Here is a 15,189-nt window from a genome sequence, read left to right on the forward strand (position 1 = left end):
AAAATATTTTGAAAATGTTATCGTGTATAGAAAATGGAAATATAAACAACCATTGAAAATTTCATGTATCTACGGTCATTTGTTTTAAAGTTACCCCAAAAACCAAATTCAATTTTGTGAAAAGTCGATTTTGCGTTAAAATTCCCGTTTTTCCTTAATTTTTCTTTTGTTTTTTACGGCGCTTTTGAAAATTACTGGGAATTTTAAATTTTGACCTCCCAATGCACCAACGATATTCACTTTCTGATCGAACAAGATACTGAAGTTGAAAATCGAAGCATTATTTCGACTACTTATCGTGTACACAGACACAAAAAAAATAAAAAAATAAAAAAAAATAAAAAAACACACATCATTGTAAAATCAATACATTCATCGTTCCACTCAGAATCTAAAATTAAAAATCCATTATCACAATTTTTTTTTATAATCATCTAAAGTTCAAATATTGACAAAATACGTAAAAATGACAAAAATTTGCAAATTTTTTTGAGGTAGAAATACATACATTTTTTTCTTTTTAAATCTAAGATTTGAAAATGTAATACAAGATCATTCAAAAGTTCGTCTATCTTTATAAAAAAAAAATGTCTTCAAGCAAATCAAATTAAATTTTTATGAGCATTCAAATTTCTTATTTTTACAATATTGGATATTCACTGATCACTCCATTTCTCACGTAGTGGATTTTGTTATATCGTTGTAATTCAAAAACGAATAACTGCAGATACATGAAAATTTCCCTGAATGTTCATATTTTCATTTTCTATACACTATACAATTTTGAAAATATTTTGACTTTTTTTAAGCTGTTTACGGACATTGTCAGTTTTAATTTTTTTTAGTTTTTTTTTTCTCTAAATATCAATAAAAATTTATTTGTTGGGAAAAAAAAGCGCGAAAATGTAATGCAAGGCTCCTGATATATTTTTACAACAGCAGTTGAAAAACATTGAAAATATATAGGCACAATTATTTTTATAAGCATTTAAAGTTCGAATTTTGACAAAATATATCAAATTTAAAATTTAATAATTATTTATAGTTAAAAATATATGAAATGTTCAACTTATATAGCTAAGGATTAAAAATTTAAAACAAGGTCCCACGTAAATACCTAGGTTCTATATAAATTACTTTATTCACAATAATATTATCAAATATACTTAGTAATATCATAAGCTGACTGACCGTTTTCGCTCAGAATAATTTTTCTAATACAATGAAATATATCATTGAATTTAAATTTAACACCATCCATTACAGTGACCCACTTGTAACCTACTGCACATGGGTCAAAAAGTGTCAAAATTTAATACAAGGTGTCAAGGCTCTTAATATATTGATACAATGACAATAGAAAAATGTTAAAAATAAATTTTCACAATTTTTTGTTTATAAGTATTTAAAGTTCAAATTTTGACAAAACCCGTAAAAATCTAGAAAATGTGCAAATTAGGTATATCGAAATGACCAAGCAATTTTTATTTTTTTATGTTTTTAATCAGTTGTCCTGAAAGTGATAATATTCTATAGTGATATACTAATATTAGCTAAAAGGGATAAAACTGGCTTCTCATAACTCATAAAGGTACATCAATACCATCATGATTCATGGCATCATGTAGGTATGTAGGTACCATTTATAAAAGCATTTATCCAGATATCAAATACCTAGGTTACCTAGGGTAACCTAACCTATGTCTTAATTCGTGGTACTAACTAATAAACTACACCCATTATTTTACGTCATAACCTGTTCTGTTATTATTTTTGTTATAAATTATTACTATTAATACTTTTAATACTGAATATTAGTATTCAGATACTGAAAAGATACTTTTTTTTTTAAAGTTAATTTTACTTCTAATCACGATTGCACTAAAAAAAATGTAGTTTAAAAACTGAAAAATAAATAAAAATAATTGATTAAGTACAAAAAAAACTTTCAAAATAATTAAGGATGCCTGAAAAAAAAATGTGTGAAAATAAGAATTTCAATGTTTAATATTGAAATTATTAAAATAATTAAATTTTTAAAACAAAGAATTCGAAAAACTCCGTTTTGATTTCTGTGGATGAGGATAAGTGTGTAAAAAGTGTGGGTCCGGGTATACGTTGCGGTCTCCGTGTACTAGGGTCGCACGCACTACTTGCTAACCATATTTTGGTGCCAGTGATTGCGACGGCGGCGGCAGTAGCTGTAGGCACCGTCCGACGGCCAAGACGTCGCAGCATACGTTCCTGCCGTTCCTGGTATATGTGTTCCGAACGGCCTCAGTCATGATTTCTAAAACGTCGCTACGGCGTCCCTGCAATATTCCTACAACGTCCCCGCAACGTTGGTACCTGTCTATATGCATCACGGACTAAGATATAAACATTTGAAAGTTAACATATTTTGTTTCATAACAATTAAGCATAAAAATATATTAGTTTTAAATGATACCTCTTGTCTGGATAATTCCCTTCTAAATGTTTCTGTTTGACATTGTAAATTAGATACTCTAGTATTATTATAATATTATAATATTATAATATAATAGTATTATAATATTTTGTGTACTTTGAGAAATTAGATTCTCATGGACAAATACTGTAGGTATTGCCCCTTTCTTTAAACCCGGTTTCACCCTTTGACTAATAAACTGTGTATAATTTAAATATTAAAGTTACAAAACTAAATTACCTATATACATATTATATCTCTTTAAAATTGGTCTACCATCTACGATACTCACACTGCTGCAGATATCACTTGGCACAGAGTATGATGTTATAAAATCATCACAAGTGAAATGTTCTGAGCAAACATATTTCAAGGGTTTTTTTTTTATTATTCACTTTACTTACAGCAGTATTCCAAGCTAATTTTAAGTAATTTGGTATTTTATGTAGAGATATTTTTTTTATGCTAGTACATCGAACCACAGAACATACACGCATTTTGTAATTAAAATGTATAATATATTAAAATTAGATGTACAAACAATTTTTAAAGACCGAATGAAAAAATAGTTATCAAATTATAAACTAAAATTTACATTTAAGTAAATTAAGCAAATAACTAAACATAAATTGATTTAAGTATAGAACATTAATTGTGCGGCAAATTAAAAATTAACTTGGTAATTTGGGAACATTTAGTTGTACTATAGATGGCGCTCGAGATCGATGTGTACGATTAACTAGACAATTGCGACCCATCCCCCGCGCTCCACCGTTCATGACGTTTCCAGACCATTATATTTTAGTCCGTGATATGCATAGAACAGTAACTATATTATGTGTATGTGTATCGTGTATGCGGAGACCAGGTATCAAATGTTATTCCTAGGTTATACCTATTTATGTATATATTATTACTAAAGGTTCAATAAAGTTATAAGGATCCTTAATTCGAATGCTTTTGATATTCCAGTGAAATGAGTAGGCTATATTATATTTGTATAGAATTTTGATACATAATATAAACATAATCTTATCATAGAAATTAGAAAAGGTATGAAAATATTGAAAAAAATTTGATTTTTTTTTACAGACAGAAAATATAATGGATTTCATTTTATGTATTTGAATTTATAGTCAGAACGGACTAGCTCAAAGTGTTACCGGTGATAAATTATGAATGATGAACATAACAATGTTTGATAAAAAATGATAAATTTTGAATGAATGTTGTATACAAATATTAATTACCAGGCATATTATTTAATAATAATGACTGATACAAATCAGGCTAATAACAAGGGACATTTAAAAAAGACGTAGGTGGATAGACCTATACTGGAAAGAGAAAGACAAAGAGAATAAAAAAAATGTCGAGTAACGAATATCTTGCAATACTAAATACTTCTGAGTAAAGAAGTAATTGCAGATATCTAATTTATATATGAGACTTCACCAAAACTGAAAGATTAATATTTTTCAAAAATCGTGTTGATTTAAATAAGTACCTCTGTCTACTCATTATTTTGAAAAGGTTTATCTTTTTTGAAGATATTTAAAGAGATTGCAAACTGACTTTTTTTTTTAAAAGTTATATTTTTTAACAATAATATTTGTCGTTATAATTTTTTAACTTTATAACTTTTTTTGCATTTATAATTTAATTTTCTATTATCCATTTTCCGAAATACAACTTTTTTTGGAGAATTTAGATATCTATAACTTGAATTTCGAACAAGTAGGTATACCTAATTTATTAGTTATAAGAAGTACCTATATTATATTATTTAGATGAGCGGAAGAGTGGACAATCATTTTACGGATACTCCTGTGCCAATCTAATACTCTCCTCATTTAAACTTTAAATCACTAATGAACTAGATACTGGTTAGAAATTCGATTTTTTTGTAATGAAATTATCCGAAAAATATTCTAGGTACTTAAGAATATAATAAAATTAAAAATGCAAATTTTGTCGTTCAAAAAGTAAAAAAAACATGAAAACTATAACAATAAAAATTTGAAAGTGTTGTATTGCAATGCCATAAAATTATGTAAAAAAGTATTTTCCAAAAAAGTTACAGAAAATAATGAGTATGGAACTGCAGTCTGCAGACACTTCAATGGATCCTGTTGTATATAGGTAATACATAAATTAAATAAATATATCACTTGTATTTTGATTTGCACATTACAATATTGATTATTAGTTATTGATCGCATTATAATAACAATATAATATTTCTGTAGTGCACTTGTGGCCATTTGGGTGTCGAATCTCTATAATAACACAATTATTAATTCAAATATTTATACTGAACGTTGAAAATACTACTTGTGATAAACAATATTGAAGAAGCCACGTGAAACGAACACAACAAAAATATGATACAAAAATGTTTTGAGGATTTTAAAATAATAAAAGATTGAATACCGTTTATTGTTTTTACTTTTATTACTATCGTTTTATTATTTATTTTGTGACATACCTAAGTAAACTATGTATGTTTTATATGAGACGTCACGCTTAAGACGTCAAAGGCACGCGATATTAAATCATAACGAACTTATCAGCTTATAATATAAGGGCATACTACCTATATAGTGCTGAAGTGCATACCGTGTTATACTAATATTACTTGGCTCAAAGGAGCGATCGGTAATAATACCAATCGTTGTGAGTTTATACTTTATAGATAATAATGAGGCAGACAGACACTATAATATTAGGTATATATATAGGTATCTATACGTTGTAATAATTACTGATTCCATTGATTATAAATATTTATAATATTTATAATCAATGCTGATTTATAGCATCAAACGTTTATCGTTTATGTCAAATCATAATACGTTTGTGATGCCCTATTTAATATTATAATATAAACAACGTCTCAATAAATTAAATATTAGTTAGTAAGCGGACTGTGAGTTGCCAATAATTAGACAAAGTATACTACTCGGTAAAATGTACCCATATAATACCAATATACCATTGATTATAATTATTAATAGATACTAGTATTTATAATCAATGCTAAATGCCTATAATAAAGTCATTTGAAGGAAAATACTTGTAAACTTCCATACTGGTTGTATATAGTTATAATCACCATAATATTATGAATTATGATATACAGCCATATAGGACAATGAAATTGCTTTTATCGCTTTAATTAGGTATACCTAGTTGAAATCAGAGCTGTTTTTAATCATACGGTAACATCATATTTTATAAGTAGGTATACTGCAGCTTTAGGCCAATACGCCAAACAGAAATAACATGATGCTCAAAATTAATATCATACAGAATTATTAATAGAATAATAATTGATATAGTTTCTTTTTCAGGGCTTTGCACCTGAATTATTTATTCAAACTTCAAACATAAGAATAAAAATTGAAACAAACATTCAGGTCGTACTGTTAAACTTAATATAATGGAGTAATATGCATGTTAATTATAGTAGGTACCCTTTCCAGAAAAAAACTTTATAATATGAAAACTATAATACTATGTACTTTCACATTTTTATAAGATTTTCATTAGAATATTATAAATAATTATTATTTCAACTCTCAAAATATTTTATGATTATTATTATTCAAGAATATAAAATTTCCATTTCCATTGTTTTCTAGACCGAAAACTCATTTCCTACAACTCGAAATGGTGAAATATATTATATGCAAGTTAATAATAATTATTAGGTATCAAAAAACTGACGACGCAAAATACATACAATTGACATATAAATTAAATGTTATAAAGTATTTGGATAAAACGAATGTCTTATGAGTTACGAATTTTGGTTAATTCGGAATTCGGACGTTCTGATTTCAAAACATTAAAAAAAAAATCTTTAAAAACTTGTATAATATAATATTTTTAATATTTAATAAATTTGGATGTATAACAATGAAATGTTGGATACTACTCTGCTTCATAGTAAGATACAAGTGGTTCACTGGAATTAATGGTGTTAATAAAAGTTTTAATTCAATGATAAATCATATTGTACCTATATCAAACACGATTTTGAGCAGAATATGAGTCTGTTAATTCGTAGTCTGTCAGTCTAAAATATTAATAATTTATATTATATTTTATGATATTATTCTTATTAAAGTAAATGTTCCATCAAACTCTACCTCGTATGGTAATAATCATCCTATACACAGAATGCTCCTCTAGTTTGACAAATTAGAATACTATTTTGACCACTATTTTAAACTTTTATTTATATTATTTATGATTCTGTGATTGTTAACCTTATTACCTGTGATTATATTTGTTAAATGCTTTATAGCTTGAAAATACATGACGTATTCTCCAGTGGTATAACCAGGACTATGAATTGGCTGTGGCCCTGGGAGGGAGGTGAGTAAGTATAAATTTGGAGTATATACTTCAGTAAGGAGAGTACATTTTAAGTTTCTATCTAGAAATGTTATTAGGTTTTAAATAGCATATAGGAATTACAATTTCTGTTGGAATTCCTATACGTATACCTTCCACACTTTACCATATTATCTATAATGAAGCAAGGCTCATTATTTAGCGAATTTTCAGATAAATTTTGCTTCATTTATATCAATATATGGTAAAGCATGGAAGGTCTATAGAAATGTCAACAGAAACTTTTGTTTCTATACGTAAACCTAATTACAATATTAGTGAACAATATGCAATACATTTATCTATCTGTATATATAAAAAGACTTGTCCTGGGTGATTCATCATCGCCTAGCCGGAACTGCTGAAGCTATGGATATGAAATTTTCAGTAAATGTACTTATTACTATGTATAGGCGCACTAAGAAAGGATTTTTCGAAATTTGTATTTTAAAGAGGTGCTCAAACAGGGATCTCGAGATTCATGATGGAAATTGAAAATTTAATTTTTATTTATTTTTTAAATAGTTGCCATTGGTTACAGTCTACAGTAGAAATTAGTATTTATTTATTATTGGTTTCCATTGGTTATTAAGGCAGTTCAGGTACAAGCTAGCACCAAATCAAATTATTGAACATTGTAGCAAGTTACATCCAAAAACAGTTGAACAATCATAATTTTTTTTTAGTTTCAATTTTTACTGATAACGGAGTGCACGGGTTCAGTTTGGTATGAATGTTTGTGTGTAGATTAAACCTCTAGGAAGAAGACAGACTAATTTAGGAATGGTTAAATTTGGTTTTTTTTATTCATCTGATATTAGGTTAGGATTTTGTATTAATTGATTATATTAATCTACCATAGGTGGAATACGACAAACTTGGTATAACTTTGATACTTAAGAGTTAATTCATACACTTACGTACAAACAGCACGGGATCCGCGATCTACCGCAGGTAGATTGCCTACCTGATAATATACTGCTGCGAACCAGAATTTTTATTCTGGGCCACGGAAAAGTTAAGATAAGTTTTGAACACCATACACCGATTATTAAATAACGAATTTAACAAAGTTTGAGTCATATAGAGTTGGTACCTACATTTAACGGGCAACGAAGTGCACGGGATCAGCTATTTTTGATAAAAATATATTTATCATTATTACCGCTAGAAACATTTCAATACGTTTTCATTAACCATTTTTTATATTTACTTTCCGATCACATTAAACGATAAAATTTGAATAAAAAATTATACATATCAACGTCTAGAGACAAAATAGACAACCAATCACGGGCGAAGCTGTAACAGGTCGGCTAGTATACATGTAGGAGACATATAGGGGCATTCACTCATCAACGCCCAGACTAAACCACTGGGTCTAGAGACTTGACATTTTGTACAGAGATTCCTTAAGCAATGTAGGAGCGCACTAAGAAAGGATTTTTCAAAATTCGACATCTAAGGGGGTAAAAGGGGGTTAAAAGAATACAACAGTGGCGCCATCTATCAAACAAAATTTCATTTAAATATATAATATTGGTTTTAAAATATGAAACGTACGTACTTGATATTTGGAATAGTGATAATAAGAAAAGATTTTCTGATATTCATTATTCATATTTGAAGAGGCGGTCACACAAAGATCTTAAGATTCACGGTGGAAATTGAAAATTTCTTTTTGTTTATTGATGACTTCTTTTGGTTGCCAGGTTATTCAGCTTTTTAGCACATAAAATTCGGTTTGTTATTTTTGTGCGGTAGGTACACGAATTACAAATTATAAATTGGCGTTAACTGAATTGATCACTTAATTATAAAACTTTTTTCATTAAAAACTTTAATATGACATTCGAGTTTTTAAATGTGAATGGGGAAATGGTATCTTACATCGTTGTACCTACTACAGGAGATGGTGCCTGTTTATTTAATTCGCTCTCCTATCTTATGCACGGCACTGAGCAAATGGCCAGAGAAGTATGCAAGCTTATTGTGCAGAGCCACGTCACAAAAAATTGGACGGAGTTTTCTATCATGTCTCACGACAACAATATGAGTTCCGCTGAGTATTTACCTAACATGTCTCAATTATATACTTATGGTGGTTTATGTGAATTGGTTGTCGCTGGACAATTGTTCCACTACGTTTTTGATATTTACCGCAATTGTCAGCTCTATGAGCGCTTTGGTATTGAAGGTTACCCTGTCTTGAGAATGGGCTTTACGCAAAATCTCTCTAGGGCCATTTTGATGTCTACCTGCCACATGAGTCAGAAATATTGATCAATCAGAGAGATTTCACATTACAGCAATCACCTTTCTCTTTATCCATGAAAAAGCTTAGAAAATGCCGTGTCAGATACACTGGCAATATAAGAAAAAAACAACTTAAAAACGCGGCAAAGACATATGCACTTCGTAATCCTTTAGTGAACAGATCTGCAGTTGCCAGGTACCAGCTAGATAATCCTGAGGTAGGCAGAGCTGCTAGGTCTCGATATGACTATATGAGCATACTAATCCTCGCCGAAAAGTTGAAAGACTGACACTTCCTTGGAAAATAATGGTCATCTCGGGAATGGCGTACAATCCTGACCTGGCTTATGAGGCAGATAAAACTATAGCTCTTGGTTTCATGAACCATGGGTGCAATTACTGCAATGCTCTTAAATGGAAAGATGAAACCCCCGGAATGTGCTGCAATCATGGCAAAGTGCAATCCAATCTTTTGAACATTTGCCGGATCCTCTCAACAGCCTGCTTATGGACAGACACCCCCATCATAATCATTTTATGGACCTTACACGAAAATACAATGGTTGTTTTCAAATTACATCATTCGGGGCTAAAAAAACTGTAACAGAAGGATTTATGCCTACTTTCAAAGTTCAAGGACAGGTGTATCATTTGGTAGGGAGTCTCATGCATAAACCTTATCAGAATGCCCAATTTTTACAAATTTATTTTGTAAGTGAAGATGAGAGGGAAGTGCGCTTAAGGTGCGCCAATTTTCCTGACGTCAAACCAGGGTTGGTCACACAATTGCAAAGTATGCTCCATGAAAAAAACAATTTAAGACCACGATTAATGCAGTGCAAAAGAATTGTAAAGAATTTAAAGTCGTCATCCGTGCAGACAGAAAACCTACTAATGCTCATTAGATATTTGCAAGGTGATGCTGACCAAAATATGAGGCTCAGAACAAATGTTTGATACAAATTTAAGGTGCAGTGCTTGCTGTAGGAGGTCAGAGTATATCAAATTATGGGCTACCTCAGCCAACAAGGACAGAAAATAACTTCAAAAACATAGTCTATCAGAGAGAGATAAACTACGACCTGAAAAAGTAGTAGTGAGCAACGAGGGCTTACTGAAAAACGAGCAATACAATGTCTATAGTCAGATAATGCACAGCATTAATTCAGATACTGGAAAATTTTTTTATTTAAATGTTCCTGTTGGAACTGGAAAAACTTTTCTTATAAACTTGCTTTTAACATAAAGAAGGAGCAATCGTTGTATTGCTTTGGCTGTTGAATCTTCTGGCATTGCTGCTACGCTTTTGGAGGGGGGGGGACGGCCCACTCAGCATTCAAACTTCCTCCGGATCTCATTAACATTGAAACGCCAATGTATAATATACCAAAACAAAGTAATATAGCCAAAGTGCTTCGCAATTGTAAACTTATTGTTTGGGATGAAAGCACTATGGCGCATAAAAGGGGTTTTGAGGCACTTGATAGATATCTTAAAGATATAAGAATCAATAATGAAGTGATAGGAGGAGTAACTGTTCTTTTAACTGGAGACTTTAAGCAAACTCTACCAGTTATACCAAGAGAAAGTCGAGCGGATGAAGTTAAGGCTTGCATAAAAGCTTCTTATTTATGGTCGTTAATAGAACAACTTTCTCTCAACAAGAATATGAGGGTCCACCTGGGAGGTGATCGTGATGTCACAGCTGGAAAATTCTCTAAACTTCCAATCAATATAGGAGATGGAGATTTTCCCGAGTTAGCTGGGTAGTTGGTTATAACTAAGGATTTAGGTTTAGTAATTAGTAGTTACAACACTACAAGAACTTATAGTTCAAATTTATCCTAATATTGCGATATAAAAAACAAATCGATGGATTGGTTATGTGAGCGCGCTATTTTGACCCCCAAAAATGACAGGGCAGCTGTGATTAATGAAATTCTTCTTAAATCATTTAAGGGGACAGAAATGGAGTATAAGTCTATAGACATGGTACTGACGACAGATGACGCAGTTCACTATCCTGTGGAGTTCCTCAACACACTTAATCCCCCTGGTTTTCCATTACATAAATTATTCTTTAAAATAGGAACTCCAATTATGCTGTTGCGAAATCTTCATCCACCCAAACTCTGCAATGGTACTAGACTGTGCGTGAAAGCACTCCAAAACAATGTCATTGAGGCAACAATAATTAGTGGTTGTGCTCAAGGAGAATCAACGTTTATACCGTGTATACCACTTTTATCATCAAACTATCCATTCGAATTTAAAAGACTGCAGTTTCCTATCAAGGTATCTTTTGCAATGATTATAAATAAGTCGCAAGGGCAGTCATTGAAGATAGCAGGAATTGACTTGAGTGATGACTGCTTTACGCATGGGCAATTTTATGTGGCATGCTCCAGAGTTAGTTCACCTACAATCTTAGTCATTCTTGCCCCAAACGGAAGAACAACCAATGTAGTCTATAAGGAGGTGCTATAATAATAATAAAAAAATAATAACAATATTCACAGCCTATAAATATATGTTATCAACGAATCTAATAGTGCTATAACAATTGCTAAATTAAATTGTGAATTCCATGTAATATTAGTACTGTAAATACAATTAAATTAAACACTTACACACGGCCTATGAAAATGCCAAAAAAGAAACTAACACACGGGCAACGCCGTGTCGAGTCAGCTAGTGTTATATTTACAAATTACAATTTATTATAAGATGATAAAATGAACGGAGTTCATGTAAAGGGGGACAAGTCAAAAACAGCTACTTTTCAGGAGATAAAAAAAACATCATAAAATGTTATTAAATGCTTTAAATTGGAGTCGGTTTTAATATATATATATTTATTAAAATATTATACATTCTTTTAAATTATTTACTGGAACTCAAATAGTTTTTATCAATTTTTTTAATGACTTATACCGTTTAGCATTTAAAATTAATAATAAAACGACTTATCTCCTTTCTCGTATGTGACTTGTCACCATAGTCATCAATAAAATTTTAATTTTATGACTTGTTACTATTATCATATTTAATATTTTAATAGAATGACTTATAATATTGTAGGTACCTACTATTTTTATTAATAACTTTCATTTCTATCAAGTTTAGGTTTTTAAAATATAATATAACAATTTGTATGTTATTTTCTTATAGGTAGGTAATGAATAAAAACAGTTTATCGAAAACAATTAATACGTAATAAATAATAATAAATATGATATATTTTGTTTATTCATAATATTATAAACAATTTAAACAACAAAAACAAATGTTAACTAAATTATAATAAAAAGTATAAGGAAATAAAAAAAACAAAAACAAACTTTAACTAAACTGTAATAAAAAGTATAAGGGTATACTAAATAGTAAATACTTATTAACTACCAACTTTTCTTTGTAGATAGTAATAATATTATCTCCAACCTTTGGTAATGGCTCAGAAGATCGACCTTTAACTTTATTACCTTTATTAGTGGTATATTCTTGACCAGAATTTCTTTTAAACTGTCTATATTTTCGGTAATCGACTGTGTCACCTTTAACACTAATTCTAATTTTTCTTGCAATGAAATTATTATCTATCTCCTCATCGTTGATCAAACCTTCCTCATGCCCTACTTTAATATTATGATCTGGAGTCCCGGGAATCACACTTATTGTATCTGATTTATTGGGACTTTTCTAGCTTTCATCGGGTATTAATAGTGGATTTTTTAACTCATATTCATTCTCATTGCAGTTCCATTTGTTGATGTCATCAATCTAATACAGAAATTAAGAAAAAAAAATATTATTATTCTGTACATATAGGTACAGTAGGGTCAATTAATGAGTTTATAAACAATATAAGATTAATTATTATTATACAGTTTAAAATGTGTCTTTCTTTTAAGTTCTATAAACCCAAACTGAATGAAACACCTATGTTTAAATAATTTTAAAATATAATCAATACAAAATAAATACAATAAATGCATTTAATATATTAAATCTAAAAAAAATTATTAATTAAACTGTATAAAATAGATAACACTTATAATACAATTTATTTGTTAAATTTAAATGTGTATCTTATTGAAAAATTCCCAAAATAAAATTTAATCTGTTCATAAATATTAAATTTTAATTAATAAATTATAACTTAATATACTTTTTTCAATAAACATAACCAATTTTTATTAACCTGAAATTAAACAAAATATTTGTTGTCATTGTATTAGTATATTAGAATTCAAATAATGATTATATTGCTAGATTTTTATCTTTTGTGTGACTAAATAACTCACCAATAGTTTATAGTTACCTACGAGCATTGATTATAGAATAAACTAAAAAAAAATATTAATATTAATATTCTAAAATCAATGCTACGAGGTTACCTAATGGCTAATAGTTTATATTTTTTAATAAAGAGTTGTTAATTTATTATTATTTAAAAATATAAAATTTATAGATCAAAAACTATTAATATACTCCTGAAAAGTTTATATTGCAATGTAAAATAGGTAGATGTACTTTTGCTCACATTAAAGACATTCAAACAAAGAAATGAAAAAAGAAATGTTATTATAAAATTAAAAAAATACCTAAACAATATTATTATGCCTACAAACTACCTAAAATATACATTAAACATTGATTTTGCAATTGATTAGTTTTTTTAACTAAGGCTATAAGATACAATATTGTAGTTTTTACCTCATGTAGAACGTCTGTGGACTGATTTCCAAATACTATAGTATAATCTTCACCATTGATGTTCACTATACTATTATCTATAAGTACACTCGTCCATACCCTAAATAGCAAAATTAAAACAATATATTTTATTATTTAATCTAAAATAATGAAAATACCTATTTAATTATTTTATCAATTAATAATATGACATACTACATACATTATTATAACATGGATCAACTTCATGATTATTTTCATTTAAAATATAGGATGGATCACTATTATTCACCCATTCCTTTAGAAACATAAATACAAAACATATAAATATTTTTATTTAAAAATACAGCTAAGTCATATAATAAATCATTGGTAAATTTAATGGGTATACATAGGTATAATATTATGAATAATAAAAATAATTCATAAAACTTCGTACATTTTTTGGAGTTTTAAATACACCACTTAATACAATATAATAATTATTAATAAATTAGTTAAAAGGAAAAAACTATTTATTACCTGTACATGTTTTCTTGTAGGATTTACATTTTTTTGTAAACAGCAGTTTCCTCTTGACTGGTTGAAATCTATTTATATCTAAAGTCAAATGAAAGTGGAAATGAATTATAATTGTTTAGTATAATTTATTTACCTACTTCATATTGTTTCATTTTTTATGTTAATGTATTAATATGAGTAATAAGTAATAAAATAGCACTTACCACTGGCCAGATTCATCATTCGTTGAATTCTTTTTGACATTGTATGAATATTGTGTATAATCAACGTAAATAAAAGCTTTTTTTAAAATAATAATACTTTTTACTTCTCAAATTATGAATCATGTCAAGTCGTTTAGTCGTATGTCACTCGTATGCTTTTGGAACAATGATAGTTGAATATAATAATTATTATTAATAACAATGTAAACAAACGCTATTTTGGAAAATAATAATTTATAATATGACTTGTCCCCTTCCGCATAACGATGTTTTGACTTGTCCTCTAACCACGATTAAAGATATACTTGTAAACTGGTTACCCAACGGCCTATGCTTTGCGCAGGCAGAAAACGGCTACGAAACTGCGATATGTTATGGACTGCCTACTAGTACCATCTAGGTGATTAACTTAGGAACTATTTGTCGTCACGAAATGTTCGAAAGGAAAAAAAAGATTGTAATTAGTAATAATTAGTAATAATTATTAATTAGGTAATATGGCTAATACCACACAAAAAATTTAAAACATATTAGAACAAAAGACAATAAATACAGTAAATAATATTAATGATTAATTATAAATATTTAATAGTTAAAAGTTATACTAAATAAAATAAATAAATTAGCTAAATTAAATAATACAACGTAGGTACTACTATTAGT

General features: G+C 28.8%; 1 protein-coding gene and 1 long non-coding RNA gene across 2 annotated transcripts; one reads left to right on the forward strand and one right to left on the reverse strand.

Annotated features, from left to right (window-relative positions):
• Positions 1–10,953: 10,953 nt before the first annotated feature.
• On the forward strand, positions 10,954–11,621 carry LOC103311894. Its single transcript, XM_008191728.2, has one exon. The coding sequence runs from the start codon at positions 10,979–10,981 to the stop codon at positions 11,591–11,593; it is 615 nt and encodes a 204-aa protein (XP_008189950.2). The 5' UTR covers positions 10,954–10,978; the 3' UTR covers positions 11,594–11,621.
• An 823-nt stretch (positions 11,622–12,444) lies between these two features.
• Positions 12,445–15,047, reverse strand: LOC107885919. The gene is made up of 5 exons (XR_001680577.2): positions 14,527–15,047; positions 14,324–14,401; positions 14,025–14,099; positions 13,823–13,922; positions 12,445–12,886 (listed from the first exon to the last, which is right to left on the reverse strand). It is a non-coding gene; the product is annotated as an uncharacterized LOC107885919 (long non-coding RNA).
• Between the last annotated feature and the right edge of the window lie 142 nt (positions 15,048–15,189).

Source organism: Acyrthosiphon pisum, chromosome A2 (genome assembly GCF_005508785.2).
Source record: "Acyrthosiphon pisum isolate AL4f chromosome A2, pea_aphid_22Mar2018_4r6ur, whole genome shotgun sequence".
Classification (NCBI taxonomy): domain Eukaryota; kingdom Metazoa; phylum Arthropoda; class Insecta; order Hemiptera; family Aphididae; genus Acyrthosiphon; species Acyrthosiphon pisum.